At 35.3% G+C, this 24,107-nt stretch overlaps 1 protein-coding gene across 2 annotated transcripts in view; it reads left to right on the top strand.

The window, feature by feature from the left end:
• Gulp1 (GULP, engulfment adaptor PTB domain containing 1) overlaps positions 1-24,107 on the top strand; it is a 248,388-nt gene that overhangs the window by 222,728 nt on the left and 1,553 nt on the right. For both annotated transcript variants that reach the window (XM_005373325.2, XM_005373327.2), the window contains exons 8-11: positions 1,661-1,777; positions 2,452-2,544; positions 13,957-14,095; positions 18,597-18,691. In XM_005373325.2, coding sequence (XP_005373382.1) covers positions 1,661-1,777; positions 2,452-2,544; positions 13,957-14,095; positions 18,597-18,691 — 444 coding nt within the window. The remainder of the gene's footprint in view (positions 1-1,660; positions 1,778-2,451; positions 2,545-13,956; positions 14,096-18,596; positions 18,692-24,107) is intronic.

The raw sequence follows: 24,107 nt of genomic DNA, 5'->3' as shown, positions 1-24,107 counted from the left end.
AGTAAAATGATATATGTACAAACCCATTGACATGGAAAGATTCACAATATCTAAATACAGGTTATTTATTTACTTATGTTTTTCTGAGACATAGTCTCACTAAGTAGCCCAGGCTGGCCTCGAACTCCTGGCATTCCTTCTTCTTCCGCCTCCCCAGCGCTGGTATTACAAGTGTGCACCACCATGCCCAACTGATACATGATGTTTGACAGCATTATGGGTTTTATGATCCAATTTGTTTATATTTAGGAGCTACCTATTGTCTATTTCGTATTTTCATGATTTATAATTATAATTTATAGAATTACATAATGCCTAATTGTATTTGATGTATGCTTTATGTGCATGTATTTGACTTAACTAGATTTAGACTTACACATGTGTGTATCTTTTCTGAATGTTGATATATCAGAGTTTTACCAGACTTGATGGTTGTATGTAGGGCTATGAATGATACTCATTCTTAGGGGCTGGGGATTTAGCTCAGCGTCAAAGAGCGCCTGCCTGGCAAGCGCAAGGTCGTGAGTTCGGTTCCCGGTACCAGAGAAAAACCAAAAAACCAAAAGAAAATGATACTCATTCTTACTCTCATTTACTGCATTCTTTACCATGTGCATGTGTTGCTTTTATAATAAAAAGAAAGGTATTTCCAAAACAAAACGGAGGGATAAAAATGTTTTAGAATTTCAGTAAAAACTAGCTAAAATGTGGCATTTTCAGTATAGAACTTTACTACTCATTTCCCTGCCATCAAAGTTTTATAAGAATTAATCTTACTAAATATGAAATGTTTGTCACACATTAAATCGATGCATGTCTTCACTAACCTTTGTGATATTAATGAGGTAAATACACCTATTTTTATTGTATACTTGCAGCAGTGAGGATACCATGGATTCAACAGAGATGCAGAACAGGAATAAGCACCTGGACTTAGGATATCTGGGCAGTTTCTAGTGGACGGGAGCATCTAAATTGTTTTCTAGGCCAAATTCAAATGACAGATATATTTTGTTCAGTCCACAGCACTTTACAAAAATATGAGCTGTCTGCCATCCCTTAAAATGGAGAGATTTTATGTAAAAATTCAGATTCTTGATCTTATTACACAGAGTTCAGATCTGACCAGTGGGGTTGGCATTTTGATGTCCACCAGGCAGTAATAAATTGAAGTGAGTAGTAGTTGCTCCATTCAGAAGACTTACACTACCGCAAGTTTTCCAGGCACCGCCTGTCGGCCTCATTTAGGTTACCTGCCCAGGGTTGTAAAGCTCTCTCACTAGGAAAACAAATAGCAAAGCAAGAAGAGAAACTGCCCTTGGCAGTGCACTTTCCTTTAATAGGCACTGAGTATTTGAAAAAGAGGAAAACAGCTACGAAGAAAGCTACCACTAAGAGGAGAAATTGGACATGAAGAGCTCTTGCTTCTCCTCCAATAACTCTCCATTAATGGCCTCTTTCTTTTTCTTCCTTTTATGGCATTGAACCACTATGTCAGCATGCACTACTTTGTTCCTTTACTGCAATTTCTTACCCTTGTACTGGCCATTTTGAGATACCTCTGATGAATGCCTTGGAGTATTTCATGTGAACTTTCTTCTTGAAGCAAAGGACACTTTGACATTATTACTAAAATGCAAATCTTTGATTTTTTACAAAGGCTGAAGAGATAACTTTAACCATTGGCCAAGCATTTGACCTGGCATACAGGAAATTTCTAGAATCTGGAGGAAAAGATGTTGAAACAAGAAAACAGATTGCAGGGCTACAAAAAAGAGTGAGTAAACTAAGCTTCTTGTTTCACATTTGTATCGTGTAAGTACAGGGAGCTTTGCATATCATCAAACAAATTTAGGAAGCCTGCTATTAAGTTCTCCCCACACTGATTGGAACTGATTTCACTGTGTTCCTATAATTTTTCATTCCTGATCCCCTGCACAGTTTTTAACTGTTGTATATTGAATTCCCACAAGAACTTAGTGTTCTCATGTGATTTTGCTTCACTTCCCGATGCTTCTCATGGGGATCAGAGCAGCAGAAGCAGCAGATTCTGGGTAAGTGGTTTCCCATGCAGATCAGATTCCTTTGTCATGAAATTACACCCTTTCCCCGCTCTTCCAACTCATCACAGGCAAGTCTGACTGTCTTGTGGTTATGCTCCAAGATTACGGGTATAGCTTGCACAGTGCAGCGAGAAAACACACAGATGACACATTAGAAACATCAGACTTGCACACACACAAATCTATTTCAGATTTATTATGTCTTTCCAGTGATCTGGAATCGTCCAGGATTTCCCAAGTTTTACCAAGTAATTGTCTCCCCCGTGTACAAGAGCACAAGATTTTAAATAGTATCAAATGCTATTCATGACTGAAGTTCAGTATTGTAGCCAATATTTTCCAAGAAAAAAAAAATCTGAAATTTATACAATGATCATTTGCTTTGTAGATCCAAGATCTAGAAACAGAAAATATGGAACTTAAAAATAAAGTACAAGATTTGGAAAACCAGTTAAAAGTAACTCAAGTGTCAACATCGCCAGTAAGTATATTGAAGATGTGTGTGTTTTCCTTACAGAAAGATGTTATGGTGATAAGATCTCTCTGGATCATACATTCAGAAGTGACGTTTTCTGAACAATAATTTAAAACTCAACATGGATAGATATGACACTTAGTAACCAAGATTGATTTATTTTTTATTTATTTATTTTTTTACCAAGATTAATTTAAAAAGTAAAATTACCTCAGTAGCGCAGATGAAAATTGTTTTCCCTTACTATTCTTTCTCCTGGTATTTCAACCCTCATCGGTCTTAAGGGTTTTTGGGGGGGATTTTTTTGGTGCTGAGGAATAAACTCAGGACCTTGTGCTTGCCAAGCAGGCGCTTGTGCCGCTGAGCTATATCCCCAGCACAGGTCTTACGGTTTAATATACTTTTTTCTTTGAAGTATATTCTTTCCTTCACCCTTGTTGATTATTGTTTACTGAGGTTAGACGGAATGACTCACACCTGTCTACTATGGAGCTCTGAACATCATTGTAGGAAATGGACTGGTAACTGCATTGAACATGGTTTCTCGTATTACATAGCAAGGGTTCCCACTGGAGTGAAGAGATTGATTTCTGACATTAAAATGAGTGCTTGTCTCTGGAGGCAGCACACATATGTATAATTAAATTATTTATATCTGGCTTGTCACAGTTATGAAATCTTTTTTCTCCAGTATCATGTATGACATTGGTATTACGTGATTTTGACAAAGGGAATTTTTTCAGAGGAAGGTAAAATTTTTAAAAATATTTTTTCTAAGCAAATTTTGTTTCCAACAAGATCTTTTTCTCGGTTTGAATCATCTGTCCTACTGATGTTCCTTATTAACTTGTACACTTTATTATGCTTTTAAAATATTTAATATGAAACTGATGCACAACTGTGATCATGTAAAGTTTTCAAAGAATTTTGGAAAAATATGTTTATATCTATATATCATACAATAATTTATCAGTTCTTCACCATGAAGCAGAATAATATAAGTTGGACCTAGGGCTTCAAAGTTGGCAAACCTTGGAAGTAGGTCAAACTTTTCTCTTTGTTCTGAACTTCTGCTTTTCTGCTTTCCATACTGAAAGAGTTGCTCTTTCTCTTGCTTCCATAGTATATGGAATTGTGCTGCTGACAGAACTGAGAAGAGATGTTAGGGGCAAGGCGCTCATGTGCCCCTGATATGCACAATGAGTGCCTGGCATGCCCTCTTCAGGGCTTGGTTTTATTAATATATTCCATGCTAGTTTTTCTCTTTACTGTTTGCTCTTCAACATGAATTTTTCATGTCTCCTTAGAGGAAAACTATCAGCTCACACTCCTCTTAGAACTTTTGGTCCCAAATTAGAGAACATATCCCCTTAAGTCTTGTTGAAAATCTCATTATTAGCTACTCTGTGAAACAAACTGATAGTATAAAGATACATAAAGGAGAATTTACATTTTTAAGGAATCTTAAGAAGGCAGTTGTTTTTAGAATTCATCACAGGGGTTTGGGTTAGCCTTTGTGTTGACCGGGAATACAGTAGTTGGATCACCATTTGGGGTGCAAAGCCAAAGCTTGTTCTTAGTGTATTCTCTTCCTTTAAAGAAAGAGTGAGGGAAAGGGAAAAGCACAAAAGTTTAGATTGATCAAAACTCCCCCCTCCACTTTTCTTCCAGTCTTCTGAAAACTGCCCTGCCCTGGCAGTGGGGTAGCTAAAAGAGGGTGAGTCAGGATTGGTGTGATGAGTGTGCACTGACCGTCACTCTGATTGCCGAGTCTGTTTCAGAAATGGCAAAGGATGAGTAGAACGATGAGATGTCCTTGATTTAATTGCTTTGACCATCTGTGTGGCATAGCTATTTTCTGCAGGAAGCATGAAAGTTGGTATGCAGATGAAGCACAGAAATTCTCATTGGTAGAATCAGTTATAAACAAAGCAGTAAAGTTATCACAGTAGCTGGTGATTATAACGGATTGATTAGGTCCGTGTGGCATTGTGGTCATCTCAATGACTGAATCTGATTGAATGAAATTCTTCCATGGCTATAATTAAAAGATTGATTTCCAAAAGCCAACATTTTCTCTAAATCACTTTCTGCACATAGGTAGAAAATACTTGATCATTATGCACATAATTGAAATTATAACTTTGCAATCCATGTTCTCTGTCTCAGTAATATCTTTATACTGTTTAAATTTTACCTTGGAAAAGTATTTGTTACATATGTTTCCATTCCAAAAGCCTTACCATGTGATTTTTAAAAGTTTTGCTACACAAATTCTTTGAGAGAGAACATGGAAGGTGTTACATTAAGGGAAATAAGCCAGCCACAGAAAGACAAAATACTGAATGATCTCACTTATATGTTAAATCTAAAAATGTTGGTCTCACAGAAGGAAAAATGGAATGGTGGTTAACAGAGACTGGGGTGAAGTGAAAGGGAGCATTCAGTAAGGTGAGTTTTTGGTCAAAGGGCAGAAAATTTTTGTTAGAGGGGAGAAATAAGTTCAAGATATATGATGTACAACATTATGTAGTTAATAACAACATATTACACACTAGAAAACTGCAAAAGTATTTTAATTGCTCTCACCATAAATGAAATATTTGTGAAAATGAAATATTTTCCAAGGTAAAATAATTTCCATGAAATGGAAATTATTCAATTCCTAAAAGAAATGGAACTATTAATATTTAAATGTAGAATTGAGTTAATATTTAAAATGCAATTCATGGCATATCTGATCATTTCAGATGGTTCTGAACATATGGTTGCAGACATTTGTGAATATACTGTTACTTTTTGATGATATTATTAAATATTTTGCCTTTCATTTTCAATTTTAGTTATGTAGCTGTGAAATGAACTAATATAACACCAAGTGCAGATATAATGATCTCATAACTATTGAAATAAGCTCACAAAGCTCTGATATAAAAAATATTCAAAGATAAATTCAAGTTGCCTGCAGTGATTTAATATGAAATGTTTTCATGCTTAAGAATACCCACTTTTTAAGATTAGTTAACAATTAAAACTACTGAATCTGAATTTAAAAGACAATGAAAGGTTTACACTATACTTTAAATAATTAAAGTATAAATTTAAGATGTATCTCTGGCTGAGTAGCTTGCTCTGGGATATACAGTGAAGCAATTTTCTGTTAACTTAGAAATTTTTTATGTCTGCTCATGCTCCTGAGATTTGAATATTAATTTTGCAGGACACAAAGCCAGAACTCATAGGGTGCCATTGTGCTTAACAAAGTAAGCGCCTACTAAGTTTATAACTCTGGAAATGCGACTTTGTAGGTTTTGGTTGTTTGCTTGTTTGGTTTGGCCTTAGAGGACTGGAGAAAGGAATATACCCAAACTGCTCAAGTGCTCAATGGTGTGCTTAAGGAATCTACATATTAATTAAATAAATATTGAAATAAATTACAAATCCCATAATGCACATCATCGCAGTTACATTATAGGTAGATCTCTCGTATGTAGTTAATTTGCACTGGATTCTCCGTGAGCCTTCAGGGTGTTTATGTGGAGAGGAGGCCCCAGGGCTGACGCCTCATCGCAGCCCTCCAGCCCAGTGAAGAATGCTGAGGGCTTTTGTGTCTACCCACTTGGTTCAGTCATGAGTTCCTTTCCTAGCAAGTGAAATAGCCTTTGCTGATGCCCAGCAGACCTATCTCTGTATTACACAGAGATGGTGGAAATCTTTTCACTGGTTTGAGAAATTGGGTCCTTATTTTAAATGACCATTTAAATATACTGAGAAGTTTCCGTTACTTGGCTGTGCTGTTTGCTTTCTGCTGTGTTCTAGTGGTTTGGCAGTAGATTAGAGGTTGGGTTTTCCACCATTTGGTACTAATTATCTGGGAACAATCTGATTTCCATTTATTACATTCACATGGCAATGTTGCCTGTATTTATATTAGAAAAAGGGTTTATTCTGCCCTCCTAGCCTCAGGAACACCTCTGGAAGATTGTTCCATCATAACATGTGGGCACAGCAACTTAAATCAAATTGTTCCTCTTGACTCTTATGGTTGAGTACTTTACATTTTGCTTTGCTGGCTTTAGAAGGTTTTAACCATATCAGACTATTGCCTCAAAGTTAAATGAATAAAATTGCAGTTCTAAGGAACACTGGATCTTCTATTGCTGAGTCAAACAAATGGCTCCCTTTCAATTAAACCCAGTGTTAGATAAAATTCTACCTTCGCATAATCAACTGTGTGGCCACTGATTAGACTTCATAAGGCAATTATAACCTCGAATGTGTACCTCCCTGTGGGTAAACAAGCCTGCTTATTTATTTTTCTCTAGTACTTTCTCAGCTACTCTTGAAGTCAAGATGGACAAGAACAGATTGTGAAAACTCTCAATTATGCAAGCCAAATGTGAATCTTTAAACAAAAGCATAAATTTTAAACATGAACACTGGTACAAGAACATTTGGTGCACACAAGAAATAATTACCAGCCGGCAGCTTCACTTTCATCATCGTGAGTTGCACAGGAGAAAGATGGGAAAGAAGTAAATGCTGTCTAATGGGAAATAAATACATTTCCACTCAGTCCTGACTTCCTGGTACCCGGACAAGTCATCCAGCATTGCCTTGCTCAGGCCTCTGTGATTTTGTGGGTTACTGCACCCATTTAACTTGCAAGCTAGTTGTAAGAACTCTCATGTACTAGGCCTCACAACTAAGAAGTTAATACAGACTCATGGCAGACGTAGAAATCTGAAAAAAGACATCTCTGGGGTTATAAATTCTAACTTAGAAAGTTCATTACTGTAAACAGCTTCTCTTAACAAAGCAATGTTGAACATGTGTCCTAGGAATGAACTTGCAAAGGGTGAATCAGCAGGCAGTCCTGAAAGAGCTGCTGGACCACTTCATTATCTCACGCCATCATCACGGTTATTAGTATCATTTAGTTTTTAACTAGAATATTTTAATTAAAACATAAAAGACTAAATTGTAAATTCATAACTATGTACTTCTCTTTTTTTGCAAGTATATACCCCCCAAAAAGATAGGAGATCAAGAAATAGATAAAATGCAGAGAGAGGGAAAGAGAAGAAGACGCAAAAAAGGGATTAAGATTTTGATGTCCCATGCCAATTCCCCCAAAGAATGTAAGCATCATGTACTGTAAACATGTACGATAAAAATAAAAACAGAAAAACAACTTCTTAAATTTATTCCTAAATAAAATTTTGAAATTCAACTATTTTAATAACTGATAAATCATGTTTTAATCTTGAAGTTGCTTGTTTGATATTTAAAATGAGTCTGAATTCCTAATGTAATTGGTAGCACAAAAGACAGTGTCACTATCATCCTAGTATTTCTATACTTATCACCACAGACCTGTTATTCTCTGATGCATTTTTATTGTTGTGTTGTTTGCAGCATTTATTTGTATGAATCAAATAGCTTTATGGCATTGATACAAAGTTGCACCATGTTCGGGTTTTTTTTGTTCTTTTTTGTTGTTGTTTTTTTGGTAATACAGGGACATGATTTAATGATTCTAAGAATTTTTTTGTAGTTTTTTTTTTACAAGTCATGTGCCATAAACATTCAAATAATCCATCTTTTAAGAAGTACATTTACAACATCAAAAGAATTGTTCTCAATGTACCAAACCACTACTTACTGAAAGAAAGAGCTAAAAATCTACAGCAACAGCAAATCTAAAATGTGGAACTTACTATTGATACATCTGAATGTGACAGCTTCTGCATAATTTACATGCAATTTTTGAGCACAGGATTCCTGTTAATAGAATATTTTAGATTCTATCCATATTCTTGAAGATCATAATATGTGAAATTCTGAGCATAAGGGGTTACTTAGGCATTGATGCTATGCCCTTCTGTAAGACATTCCAAATATTTGGTCGCTAGCCTTCTGTCAAAATACAAATAAAAGATTCTCTCCCCCACAAAGCAGACTGTTTTTCACACACACACACACACACACACACACACACATACACACACACACATATATTTATCTTTGAAAATGAACATCCTCAAGTAAATAAAATATCTTTTAAAAAGATAAAATTAAGGTATATTAAAGGTATTAAGGTATATTAAAAATATTGTTATATTATGTACAGATGTAAAATCCCTATGATGAGTGTGACCATTGTATATACCTAAAATATACCAATGAATTTAATTAAATCAAATATTAAAATAACAAAAAGACTAGCTCCAAAACCCTTAATCTCAGTTGCCCTGCACAAAATATTTACTCTAGGGGCAAAAATGCCACCGTACAGAATCAGACACGTCTGTAACACACCCACATACTTAATGCTTGCCAGGTTTAAATTTCATCCTTACAAGCAAGCAGATTCCGTGACTTAAATTGTTTCTAGGAATGAATGTCAAATTCAAGTGTTAGCAGAGCCTAGGTTGTGACACATATGTAAGTTAGTGCAAGCAGAAGGAGAGATGAATCGGAGAACATATGCCAACTTGAAAGACCACAAATATCCAGTGATTCTTCTGTCCACTGGCTCTGTGGGTTGTCTCAAGAAAAGCTCAGATTTTTAGGGTGCAATTTCTTCACATATAGCTGCAAACAACAAATTCAATCTTTGAAAAGACCCATGTTACCCCAGCAAAAAATGCCAAATTACCGATGACCCAAAGGAGACCTGTGAGAATGTTGGAGTCATATCCTCAATATACCCAAATTATGGACGTTTTTCTGTATCCCAGCTTTAGCATTTTAAAAACGCTTTTTTTTTTTTTTTTCTGATACCAGGAATCCAATTCAAGACCTTGCGCTTGCCAGGCAGGCGCTGTGCCACTGAGCTATACCCCTGGCCCTGAAAATAATACTTTTAAATGGAGTATTTGAATATTTAATTATTTTCATATTAGAGTAAGTCCCCAATTTACAAACATTCAAGTTGCACACTTTCACAGATCTCAGCAGAGCTCACATCACAAACATTCCTAGATATGAACAAATCGGGGGAGTAGCCAGTGTGTGCGGACATTGTCTCAGTTGTGCTCGCTGTACAGTGCGGTCGTGTTTAGTACAGGGCTCCGTCAGAGCCCAGGACCTCCAGAAGCAAAAGCCAAAGCAGTGGTGATGTGGAGGGGACTGCTAGGATGTGCAAAGCAATTTACTTTGCATATTTGCATCAAGGGTAAATAAGACTCACTGTCGGGCTTAACAGTAAATCACACAAACGTTCTCTGAGAACAGAACTTGTTCGTAAATCGGGGACTTACTGAATATGCAGTCTTCATTTTTACTGTAAGTGAGGCTTCCCAAAGGAAGCAATATTATGAACATGTATAGTACTAAAACTGTTATAAAAATACTAGAGCATTTTTATGTTAGCTTATTTTGATGTTCAATTTCCTTTGAGGCATCTAGTGAAGTTTTTTGGGGGCCGATATATACTATGAAAAAATACAGAGTATGTCCCTTCAGTGTTTAAGCTAAATGCCATCAAGGCATCTTCCACTTCGTATCTTATTATGCTTCAGGCCGTACAGATATCCTTGTATCATTCCTATCCTATAATTTCAGTAAATATAATGCTTCAGTAAATTACACAAAAAACTCACTATATATAGCACTCTACTGTATTATATAAGCTATTTTGTAAAAACAAAAATTTTGACACAAGGAGTGTACAGTTCTAAGCTATCATTAAGTACAAGGTAACCACCAGTGATAGAATTATATAGCAAGCTTCGTAGACCGAAACGTAATCTGCACTATCATTATGTAGATAGTTAAATGGAGAGAAGTCACTTTGGAGATCAAGAGGAAAGTCAATACTTATATAACTGTATGTTTGTATCAATAAAGTTTTATATAACTAAGACCATCAAGGGTGTTACTTCAACACCAGACTCTTCCTTCAATTTAATTCTGTAACGTTACCTCTTTTCCCCTTTGCTTCAACAACTGTATAAAAAGGTGACTTCCAAGTAAAGGATATTTCTCCAACTTGTTCCTTCTAACTCTGATTTTATCTTACTAAGTTTTGCAATGAAGTTTATCCACAATCAGATAGTTTGTTCACTGCCTCCAAGTCCTCTTAGTGTGGGAAATCTGTAGTGTGACTTACAGAACAGGAATCCAGCTGCAGACCAAAACCCTACGTGTGATCTTTCGGCCCCATCACAGGCAGTTTCCAGGGCCACCACACTGCCCTCCCCATCCCAGACTTGACCAGTGGCTTGGAGGAGTTGAGTCAGGCACTGCGATTCCGTGGTCAGCCTTGACCCTGTGCATATCTGCACTCGTGGCCTTTATTTGCAGTCCTCTCACTGGGGCCCTTGGCCAACACCTCTTGCGTGATTCTGCCCAGACTGCCTTGTTCTGGGGCCCTTGGGGATAGTTTTGTCCTCTAAAACTTGAGGATTTTTATGTTAGCTTATTTTGATGTCCTGAGGTTCTCAGTTGCTTAGTCTGATGGTTTTTCACTGAAATATTACATTTTTAGATATTTTAAATAGAATATTACATTCATTACGATCTGGAAGAAAGAATTATTTTAATCCTTTTCTACTTTTAGCCTTTCCCCCTTCTCCTGTCTCTGTCCCCTTGTCCCCCAAAACCCCTTTTGTTCTGGCCCCCTGGGCAGCAAAGAAGTGCCTCCCTCTGCACTGATCCTTCTGACCTTTGCCCGGTGCCCTTTCATGGGGAAGAAAGCAGCATTGATGGGACAGGCGACTTATTTCTGGTCTCCTGCTTATGCTATTGCAGGAAGCAAATAAAGGCTTAATTGAGATTCTTGACAACTCCCTCTTTCTGTCCCCAAAACACCTTACCATGCAGAACTCACTGCTGATAGGAAGAGCGTGATGACAGGGGTCTCACTGTTTTCAAAACTAGCCTTACTTCTTAGCTTCTGGAGATATAAGTCTCACACACGCATACACACACACATACACACACACACACACACACGATCGCCTTAATTCATATTTCTCTATTGTAATAAAAATACAACACTGTGGCCACTAATAATATTTAAAAGAATGTTTTGGGGATTAAACAAACTATCTAACGTTACCTTGTTTAAAAATTCTGCAGAGCTGCAACTTTATTGACAAGCATTTGATCCACCTACCGTGACTGTTCTCTTATTATTGTGCTTTCTCTCCCCATCTCATTATCCAGGCATCCTCTCCAAAACGAACCTTAGGATTTCCTCATTTTCTTCTCTAATTCTCTGCCTCCCAGGTGGTAATGAATGTAATATTCTTTTTAAAATATCTAAAAATGTAATATTTTAGTGAAAAACGATCAAAGTAAGCAACTGAGAACCTCAGGACCAGCATAAGAAAAATCTTCGGCTGTGTATTTTAATACTGTTAAGTTATTTTGAAAGTATCTTATCATTTTCACAAAGCACCCTTTCACGAGTAAATTTTCACATGCACTTTTCTCCTCCCCACATGCCTGTCCTTCTCCTCCTCAGTGTTTTTCTCTCTCTGTCATTCCTTTACAGCTGCGGCACGGAATGTTTGCTCATGAGCCACATGGGTCTCCGAGATGCCCAGCCTCTTTCTGGCGTAGTAATGATGCTCCATCTCCCTGTCTAAATATGCCTTCCATTTCTGTCACTCCTGTCACCTCGCCTGATTGCAGACTATCACTGGGACCGTTAATACCACCGCCTTCTAAAAATGGCCTCCCCAAGCCTGTCAGTGAGAGCAGCATTCCAAGACCTCATGTAACTCACAAGGCAGATAATCCTTTTTTATGAACTCCCCTCCCCCCTCTTTTTAAATTATCCCAGAATGTACTTTTCCAGGTAGTAATACAAAGCCGATGTGTGTTGACGAAGTGTGATGGGATCTGGAGTCTTTGTATGCATTTTTGTTTCCTTGATATCAGAGTTTCAAGTACAGAGTGGTGATTGTGTAGAAATCCAAACAAGATAAAACAGGACAAGTACTTCACAGGACCGCTCAGCTATGGCAGTTACAAAATGAGGCCTTTAGTGACACGGCTAAAAGCAATTTCAGTAGACTTCGGAGTTAAAAAGTAAAGTCCAGATTGATCTGTGTTAAGTGAATGAAACAAAGTTAGTACAGGAAGACTACTATTTCTTTCAGAGAGCTTAGTCTTGAAAGGATGAGAGGACAGAGGCTGGAGGAATAATAAGAAACAGAGAGAAAACATTATTTACAAGGTTTTGTTTTCAATGACAGATAAGATTCGAGTATTTTTACGTACTAAAGAGGAGGAAGATAGAACCAGAGAAGGTAGAGGACCGAAACCAGCAGGAAACAGTGTTCCTCAATAACAGCAAAGGGCAGAGAGTATGGTAGCCAAATGGTTAAAGAAAGTAAACAAATTGACAGACATTTCTCTGCTTGGAAAAATGCATAACAGTCATTTTTACTGAATAGCAAGTCCGCACTCTCAATTTAAACCTCCTGTTTTTTCTTACCTGCATCATCTGTGAGTCAGAAAAAATAAAAGTGTTCTTAGAACTCCTAACTTCAGGATGAACCCTTTCAGCAGCCTCTTTCCATGGTCTTATAGGAAGAGTAAAATTTCCTCTCTTCCTCCCCAAAGTGAGAATTCTCCTTTACTCCTGATCAAGTCAGATGGTTCTCACATTTTTCATGTGCTTTTTCCCATTTGGCAAAGTGAAAGGTGTCACTTTTACATCCTTCTTTCCATATGTTTATACAGTTTGTATTTGGGTTTCCCTATATTTATTCAGCACTGATCCACATTAGATAATTCAATAATTTTTGTGGTACCTTCATGATCATTTATTGTACAAGATACCTGTTATAGACTATGATTAAATTTTGCAGGAATGAAATATACTGCAATGAATAACAGTTGTTATTGTACTTATAAGTAGGAGTCAAAATATATTCTACTTTTAAAAATGTAAAAAATTGTTAATTGCATTTTAATGTTTATAGGAAGATAAGTCACTATGTTCAGTTATTTCTGTTTAAAACTTATAATTTTATGCAAAGTATATTACTGAAATCATGTTTCATATACATACAAATGTCAACTGAATATATTCATTCAGAACAGTAGTGTCACCATTTTTGCCATCATCTTTGCGAACATTTTTGTAGAAATTTTCTTTTTTTTTTTCTGGTACCAGAAATCGAACTCACAACCTTGCGCTTGCCAGGCAGGTGCTGTGCTGCTGAGCTGAGTCCTCAGCCCCCAAATTTTCTATTCCTTTTTTGCACAGGATAATCTGGCCTAATAATTGAACCATTTGAATTATTAACGTATAAACCTTGTTGATCTGCAAAATGGCAAGCTTATATGATTCGACTAGATTTGTTGTTGAAAAACGTATTACATGCATATGAAACACTTACTATGTTAATGTGTCCATGTGAACTTCTGCACTAATCCGTATTCTCTTCATTGCAGGCAGGCAGTGTGGCGCCAAAGTCACCCTCCACTGACATCTTTGATATGATTCCCTTCTCACCAGCTTCACACCAGGCTTCCGTACCCGCTCGCAATGGCACGCAGCCACCTCCAGTACCCAGTAGATCTACAGAAATCAGTAAGCTTTAGAAAGAAATCAGTATTCCTTGCTCTAATAGGGTACAATGTGAATGTTTAATACCTTCTGGGAACTTGCATTTCTTAACAAACTCACTAACAAGTTTAATAAGGTATTATGCTTTTATATATGAACCTAATACAGTTAATGCTCTTTAACTTTATATCTCAGAGAATACCATTAAAGACACCCCTATTTGCAATTGGAACCTATCATAAGAAAAAGGATTCTATGTGGTAGATATCCTTAAATAATAAAGTAGTTTAATCATGTATTTCATTTTCAACGATATTTCAATGCTTTACTTTGTTAGAAACGATTGTTAACAATTTCAGTCATTTAACAGAACATGGCTTAAACGTTGCTGTTGTCACAGACTATGTGGCATAAAGCTGAAAAGTATGTAAATTATATGAATGCCATGATTTGTTTGTGTATTTACCCCATATAAGGTCTTTTTTTTTCCTTTTGTATCTAAAATGCTATAAAGACATTACTTTCTGTTTTATCTACTACATGTCTGGAGGGAACAGCAAGGTAACTTTTTGATGGATTAGCATGCGTCCAAGAGATGTTCATTTTCAATGATTTGGTTGGATATTGACCTGTACCCTTTACAGAAACTGAAAGAATAGTTTCTTATGGCCATGACTCAGTCACTAATGCCAGGGAAACTGAAGAGATTTTGCAAGTTATGCTTCCCTGCATTTTCTCTGGTTCATACTAAGACATTCTAAATAAAACCTCAAGTTTTAGCTGAAAGCTTTAATACATGGCAGAGTCTATAGTTTGTTTCCCCCTGTGGAATCCAACAAAGTACATTGCTCATGTTGTATAATCAGTACAGTGGATTTAGTTACTGATATGCAAATACAAAATGATGACATCACTTTAAAAACTAGCATACAAAAACTACTATATTTTCTTCTTTATACCTGAGTAGTACTCCATTATATAAAAGTACCACTTTTTTTTTTTTATCCATTCCTCAGTTGATGGGCATTTGGATAGTTTCCAACATTTAGCTATTACAAGTAGGGAGAAACGATGCACATATATCACTGTCATATGATGTTTACAATTCTTCTGGAAGATACCAGAAGGGGAATAGCTGCATTGAATGGGACCTCTAATCCTAGGTGTTTAAGGAATTTCCATAGTGGTTGCACCAGTCTACACTCCCACCAACAGTGGAGAAAGGTTCCTTTATCCCCACAGCCCCTCCAGCATTTGTTATTGGTTGATATTTTGAAGATAGCCATTCTTTCTAGGGTGAGATGGAATCTTAGTGTTGTTTCAATTTGCATCTCTCAACTGATCAATGATGTTGAAAATGTTTCATGTTTATTTGCCATTTGTATTTCTTCATCTGAGAAATTTATGTTCATCTCAGATGCCTACTTTTGGATTGGGTCTTTAAATTTGGGGTGTTTGATTTTTTTTCAGTTCTTTATATGTTCTAGATAGAAGTCCTTTGCCTGAGGGACAACTGTCTATAATTTTTTCCCACTCTGTGGGTTGTCTTCACTCTCTTGATGATTTCTTTAGTTGTGCTAAAGCTTTTTAATAAGGTGCGGTCCTATTTTTTGATTCTTTGTAATATTTTCCTTACAGTCTGGGTTTTGTTCATGAACTCTCTGTCCACAGATACAGACTATGTCTTCGAGATTTCTACTTATATTCTCTTGCAGTAAATTTAGTGTGTCTATTTTAGTATTAGATGGATCTATTTTAATATTTAATGGATCTTTGATCCATTTTGACTTTAGTTTAGTGCATGGTGATAGACATGGGTCTAGTTTTAGCCTTTGGCATGTGGAAAGCCAGTTTTTCCAGCACCATTTATTAAAGAGGCTGTCTTTCTTCCAGTGAGCATGTTTGGCTCCTTTATCAAAGATAAGGTGGCTGAGTATGTTTGTGGTTGCATCTGCATCTTCTTTTCTATTCCCCTGATCCTCAGCAGACTTTTGTAGGTAAATGGATGTGACTCGAGATCGTACTAAGAAGTGAAATAAATCGGACCCATTTGTGTAAACTTGGTATTGTCTCACTAGTATGAGAAACAGAATGAGTAAATAAGATCCAAAATGTACAATAGATATTGTGAATAGGGAAAAATTTTTTCAAAAGTAAAGAAAAACTGTGATAGGAGAAAAGGAAAAGGAAGTAAAAAAGAAAAGAAAAAAAAGTATATATGTACACAACACAGTTAAGAGAGTCATACAGCTGGTTTCTCTTAGTTCATGCAAAAGAAAGGTTTGTGGTAATATTGTTTAGATGAGATATCATACTTGTACTCTGAATAACCACTGTGAAGACAATACCCAATGTATTCATTATTGTACCTCTCCTATCAACTTGTTTTGAAACTGTTTTGTTGTTATTTTTATTCTTTTCTCTACAAAATAAAAAACTACTGTAGTTCAAGACATCAAGTCAATGGAAATTGGATGGGCAAGGATTTTTTAATAAAGCCCCCAAATCATAGGAAATAAAAGCAAAACTAGACTCATGGATTTCCATCAAACTAAACAGCCTCTGCACAGAAGAGGAAACCATCAACAGCATGAAATGATGATCTGCAGAATGGAAGAAAATACTTGCAAAAGTTTTTATCTGACAAGGGATTAATATAGAACATATATCAAAAACTCAAGCAATGCAACAGCAGAAAACAAAGTAACAAGTCAACTATAGACCTGAACAGGCATTGTTTACAAAATGATAACCAAGTGGCCTGTAGTATATAAAAAATACTCAACATCTCCAATTATTGGGAAATTAATATCAAAACCACAAGGAGCTATCGCCTCACTCCACTGAGAATGGCTATTACAAAAAGACAAAGGTGACAAGTGCAGGAAAGGGCACAGATAAAAGGAATCTTTATATACTATTGCAAGGGTTAATTACTACAAATGGGAAACAGTGTGGACATTCCTCACAAACTCAAAGATAGAACTAGCTCATATATGTTCCAGCTATCCCACTAGCTGGTATTTGTTCAAAGGAAACAAAATGAGTGTGTTGAAGAGACATCTGCACACCCTTGTTTAGTGCAAGAATATTTACAATATTCAAAAAATAGAAGTAACCTAGATGTCTTTCAGATGATGAGTAGACAGAGAAGATATACTAGGTATTCAAAATGGAATACTATGCAATAATAAAAGGAATGAAGTTCCAATTTTAATCCAGCTTGAAATATATATTGAGAAGAGTGAATAGATTTGAAGATATTGAGAAGAAATAATCTTTTAGGATGCTGATTAAAAGTATAGTGCAGGATTTTTATCCAGATGTTAACAGGAAAAAAGCAGTATAGAAGGAAAACACTGGAGTTTTGCTTTATGTTATTAAATTTGAAATACGCTTGGAAAATCTGGACAAAGATGGTCAAGTTTCTCTGTTCTCTTAAATTTGATATGTTGCAGAACCACATAAGATTATAGAAAGCAGGTACTAACAGCAATAATAATCTGCATCAGTGATATATCAGGTCATGAACTCTCATTTGTTCAGAGAAGTTCTGGCTTACAGCTTTTGTCTCACTGCAACTAATAGCAGTGCTTCTTTCGTTTTTAAAAATAACTTTAATTGATCCTGTGTTACATAGCCCACCTCATTTTACACTTACCAGTGCCAGAAACTTCCAAACAGTTTCCCATTTATAAACTTCATTCAAGAAATTGAAAAAAAAAATTGATAGCTGGAAAAAGAAGAATCCTTCATGAGTCACAAAATGATTTTTGAGAATATGGTAGAAATCTAATAGAATAATAGATTTGTTCTTATATATCATCATATATAATTGAATTTAGAATGTATATCACCTTCTGAAAGCTCGCAGCACATAAGCCTTTGGGGGGTCAGTCTAGATCCAAGACATAACAGCTTTTTTGATACTGAATCCCTCTTATTTTTTTAAAAAATGAATTTATTTCTTACACAGAAGCACTTTAATTTTTAAAATGTCTCACTGTGGTTATCTATGAAGATGATAGGATTTTATACTACATGAGATAATGTGCCTTAAGTTTTCTCTGGGTAGGAAGTAAGCTAAAACCACGTGATCTCCGGGTAAAACTACCTGGAATTTACTCAGTTCTATTACTGTTTTTACTACAGTGTTGCAAAGCATGAACATGTGGAATAAGAGAAGTTTCAATGAGTATTTTATAAATGTTAGTAAATTTAAAATGGTGTAAAGATGTAGGTATTGTAAAACATTTAATAGTAAATATTTGGTGACATATTAAATCATCACTGGAAATGGAAAACCTCTCTGGAGAATAATTCTTTGTAACTAAGCAGCATTTAATATCACAAAGTGGATCTTTGCTCCCTTAGTTTCTCTAAACTCTGGAAAGCCCAACATAAAGTATAAATGCACATAGTGGCTCATTGGATCATATAAATATGTTTACTTACATTTTCTGCCTAACACATCAGAACTCAGTCCTTGTCATTTCATTTACTACGATTGTTTTCTTCCTTTTAGAACGGGACCTGTTTGGAGCTGAACCTTTTGACCCTTTTAACTGTGGAGCAGGAGATTTCCCTCCAGACATTCAATCAAAATTAGATGAAATGCAGGTGACTATTTTAACAGACTGGACAATAAGTGGTTTATTACCTTTTAATCTGGGATAAAGAAAATGTTATATACCCAAACTATCCTTACCCTAATTTGTTGTTCCTATAAAAACAAATTAATTACTTTAAAAATAATAGTACTTAGTCCTAAAAATACTTCTACACATGCTAAGGATTAAGTTGTTGGTTTTCTTAATAATTTAATGTACAATGGAAAGAAGATGGTTCATTTTTTTATACAAAATGACATAGATTTTAATGTTGTTTTGAAATCCAGAAATCAAAAGATGAGTGCATTTGATTTATAAGGTTTGATCTGAGTCTTCAGTTATGAATTTTAAAACTGTGAATGGGAGATGGGGGAAAATCTTTCTCAGGGCAAAATGATTCCGTCTGAAAAGAAACATTGCAGCTGTGGTTCACCATTTCTGGGCTCTTACTGAAAAAGCAGACACCAGTGACAACTCCTTTAGGAATGCATGCCACTTGAGTTTTCTTGTCTGTCTCTCATTTTTCAATTATAAGTTTCTCTGGATGTTTGAAGAAATTGATTATAAAGGTTGTGTGTAGTGAGCCATAATTAAATCGTCTTACCAAGGTTAAAGGCTGGTATTCATATTAACCCTCTACATTTTGATGAAACTTTTGTGTCCTATTTTTCATCAAAAAGTTTACATGTGGTAGAATCCAGACAGACACCAATTATGTGAAGCTGCTTGGGAAGACATTGCAAAGACACTGACGTAAGGTGAAGGAAGGATTTCTGTTTATTAGTCCTGGGCTCATACCTTCATTCTCCATGTTTTAGTTTTCTCCCCTACCTGCCCGCCTCAAAAACAAAACAAACAAGCAAACAAATAACTCATGGGCAGACTCTAATCTCACAGGAGTGAATGCATTCTTTCCCTGGAGAGATAATAGACATACCCCTCTGTTCATGTGGGAATGCGCCTCTGTTCTGTTTTCTAAGTATTATGTGAAAGCTTTTAGTGTTCTAGACTTAATAAGATGCTGGCATTTTAATACTTGAAATACTTAATATACTTTGGTTTTTTCAAAGAATGTGTTAGGACAATGTTCTCACGTTAGATGATTTCTAATTCCCCTTTACATAAAAATATTTTAGATGCCTAAATTGAAATTGTTCTAAAACGTTCTAAATATTTGCCACAAAAGTTATAGACAACTTTTCTTCAGAGTTCTTATACAAATGTGAAATAAAAAGTATACATCAAATAAAAGCAACATTACCACCCAGTAAAATTCCTATTAAGACGTTTAATGTCATGGGATGAATGACCGTATTTGTCTGAAATCATATCAGATTTGTTTATATCAAACTGGATCCTGTCTGATGGCACAAATTTTACATTCTTCAAATACTGGGAGACTTTCACTGAAATAACATGATTAATTAATGAGAATACCATATTCCACATGAAGTGTGTTCCTATCTTTTTGCATTCTTTTGGCAATTAAGCTGATACTACCTGAGACTAATGCGTTTGTAGAAATAAACACCAATGTGAGCCTGTGAGGCAGCCCTGGTTCTTAAGGCTGATACACATCACAAGTACTACTTTCTGATAAAGTTTTTTTGTTTCTGTTTTTTAGTATTACCACAAAGTTAAAAAGCTCTCTAATGTTGTTAAAATAGAGTCTGACTCCAGCTCCGGGTTTTGGGGGTAACCAAGTTTGGGAAACATTACATGCAGATGACTTGGTGATGTGTTAGCTAAACAGTGTTATCTGTGGTGGTCGGTTGTCTTTGCTGCTCCTAATATTTTCTTAATATCTTCTTTTTATTCTTTTCTGCTTTCACGTTGGGTAGCGTCAGAGATGGTTGGTATATTATTTTCATAATAATTTTAAACAACTTAACCATTTGAAAGCTAAAACTTTAGTGCTTGCATGATTTATTTAAGAAATAAATAGCAGTTTCATATGGGTGTGTCTGAGTATTAATTATGTTCAAAGAGGTTTCATAACTTACATTTTAAGGTTATTTTGGATAATTTAGTCACTGTTGAATTGTTTGCCTTATTGCGCATTTCTTTTAGTCTATAATTAACTTGCAAGTCCACTTTAACTAAAGTAAAATAATATTTTCTTGACCTAAAGTGTATGATCAGTTTTGTTATTAATCCTGCTATGCCAATTAATCTAAGCACACATTTAGCACTGTTCTTTAAACGACATAAGAAAACCTAATAGAGTGTAATAAGTTCTGAATACCATATTGAACTAATAAGCTTAGTGAAGTATTTAGTCATCTTCCATTTACAGAAGATTGTGATTAAGCTATTTTTAAAGTAACTGAATGGTTTGAAATCACAAAAATATCTAGTGGATGCAAGAATTTAAGTAGAAATGTCACATTTCATCTTACTAGTTAGAACATTAGATGTTTATTTGAAATCAGTCTGACAATTTGAACTGCGTGGCATTTTTGACTTGGGTATAGCAATAGTATAGTACTTACAGCGATAGGATATACTGACACAGAAATAGAATAGTACTAATAGTGTATTTCATGAACTGTAGTAATTTAGTACATTAAAAAGAAGAATGGCAAGTTAGTGAAAGATGAAAAAATTATGCACACGTGGTCCTTTGTCAAAGAGTTGTTAATTTTGGAGGACAGACAATGTACAGCTGAAACTTACAGCAACAACCAAATTTCAAAAGTATTAATCCTTTAACTATATTAGGAAATAATAGAATGTTCAACAGACTCTTGAATTGGAGATAAAATTTTATAAGTAAAACATGTAGACAGTTTTATTTTATAAAGGTGTTAAACATTTTCATTTTAGAATATATAAATACATTATGCATGCCTATTAAGACAACTAGACAAATAATTAAGGCACTAAACAATCAGAAAATTGACCAGGAATCAGTAGTTCACAAAAGACCAAATATGGCCAATATATATGTAAACATGCTCCATCTAATCAAGGGAAACAAATAAAGAACTGTAAATGCCTGTTTGCTATAGCAATTTCACAATTTCATTTTGTTGCTACTAATCAGTAGAAGTGAAAATGTAATAAAATATGCATTCTAAATCATTGTTCGGCCAGGGTTAGTTCATAGTATCCCCATGGGAAATAACTTTTATTAATATTGTGTTTCTACTTGCTATTAAAATCTGTAAAACAATATATTCTGAGGAGAAAATAATTATAAATGTATTAAGCCTTTATATATGCAAATATCCTATTAACCTCTTCCATAATTGTAAAGTACAAGAAATAAATGAATTAGTATAAAAATTAATAGTATATAATGATAAATTCATTTTCCAGTAACTTTAATACAGACTTTGAATTTTGTTAAGATGAAAATAGGAAAATAGAAAATTTTAATATATATGTAATACATTACAAAATTAAGAAAGCTGTTATAATTTAAATAACTTTTATAAACCCACAGAAGAAATTGAGACTCAAATGACATAACTCAGCAGGTAGCATGTGTTGTATATTCTTAATTACTTTTTCATTGCTAGAACAAAATATCTGACACTCACAAGTTAAAACAGGAAAGGTTCATTTTGAGTCACAGTCTGTAGAGGTTTCAGGATGTAGGCAGCTGGCTCCAAGCCAGATTGGCATGCTGAAGGGACATCACAGAGGAGAAACAGTCCATGGCAGGGCAGGCAAAAAGCAGCAGTAGCGAACCTTCCTTTCCCTTGTATCCCATCTAGGCTATAAGCTTTCGGGTTGGTGCCACCCACACCTTGGGTGTACCTCCCGTTATCCATACCCATAGCTATGCTAAACCAATCAGTGGACTAATTTGCTTATCATACCCTTAATTCACACACCCTAGATCAGCCACCTCTGAGAAGCCCCACCTCTGAGCAGATGAGGCTCTGGGGTTGCATCTAGATTCAAGCCACAGCACATATAATTTTTTTCCTACTTTCATATACTTTTCCCTATTTCCAAACAGGAAAGCAAGCCAAAATAAACCTTTCCTCAATATGAGCAAAATGTTTCATAGGAAAAGCTATGATTAATCAATTATAAAATAATTGTTTTTGTGATACGTATTAGCCTTTGATATTTCTAGTTCCTAAATGAAATAAATAAGACTCATATTTATTCAGATGTTTAAACTCCAAGGGAATATGGAACCCTTAAAAGATTTAGATTTCATTAAATCATGATTTACAAAATGATACTTCTGTAAGAAAGTCACAAAGTGTGTGGGAATTTTATTTTAGGAGGAAAGAAAAAACAAGGAATCTTACAGTAATATATCAGTCAACTGACATGATTAGATTAACTTCAGGGCAAAATATCCTTTAAAAAATCAGCATAGTCATATCGTAAGTCATTGACATTCACATGCTTTTATTATTGAAATAGCCACAAAAGATTTATTTTACTTTGCTTGCTTTTTTGCCTTGCCGATACTGATAACATATTGATAAACAGCATTTTCAAGCTAAGTAAAATAATACTGGTTTAATATCAGAATGAATGGAATGAACCAATACAATTTAAAAATATTGAGTGTTTTGAAACCATTTTTAAGGTAATTATTATTTTCTTTAGCTATAACATCTATCATTTCTCTATCATTTATAATACGTAAGAAAATGACATAGTACACAGCTCCTCAGATATCTAAATAAAATATGTAAAGGAATAGTTCATTTATAATATTTTTAATTTGCAGTATTCACTTTTAAAAGTGTTTGGTGGCTTTTGGAAAGATGCACATAAGTGAGGCAAAATATTTATTTCTGTGCTAACAGCACATTTTACAAAATAATGGTAAGCCTTCTGAACTTTACCACTTGAGTATAATTAATATGCCAGGTACGGGGCAGAGGTTAGAAAATTTTCATAGTGAGGACATTGTTACGTAATCTTGGTGCAATAAGTATAATGAATAATATTCTCTGAACATTCATTGTGAGTAAAGTGTGGCTTACAGTTTTATAAGTACGTCTTCCTCTGTATGCGAGTGTTTACTTGGATTTTGTACAAATAGAAGTACATTTAAATACTTACTAAATGGAAGTAACGAGGGTATCGTGACACTTCTACAAGGCAGCCCATAATGTGACCCCCCAGTTCCACTGATCAATTCAAGTCAGTGCTTTTCACCTCAGTAGCCCAGCATGCAGAGGTTTAAGGCCCAGGGTGGGGATGGACTGTGATGGTGAGACCAGACCTGGCCTGAAGTTCAGTTGTCTTAACCCAAGTACATAAGAGCTTGGAGCGGAAGACACAGTCCTTTGCTACCACCTTTTAACTCAGAATCTTAGGGGTGAAAAGAAGCACAAAATTCACTGCAGTTACATGTGTGCTTGATAAATCAATGCCCACTTAATTTCTAAAACGTGTTCTGGGGGCCAGTGTACCAGAAAGCGGTAGAAGGATGGTACGGGAAGCTT

The sequence above is a fragment of the Chinchilla lanigera genome, unplaced genomic scaffold, assembly GCF_000276665.1.
Source record: "Chinchilla lanigera isolate Chin_1 unplaced genomic scaffold, ChiLan1.0 scaffold00002, whole genome shotgun sequence".
Taxonomy (NCBI): Eukaryota; Metazoa; Chordata; class Mammalia; order Rodentia; family Chinchillidae; genus Chinchilla; species Chinchilla lanigera.
Note: the sequence above shows the minus strand (reverse complement) of the source record. Positions and strands in the feature narration are given on the sequence as shown.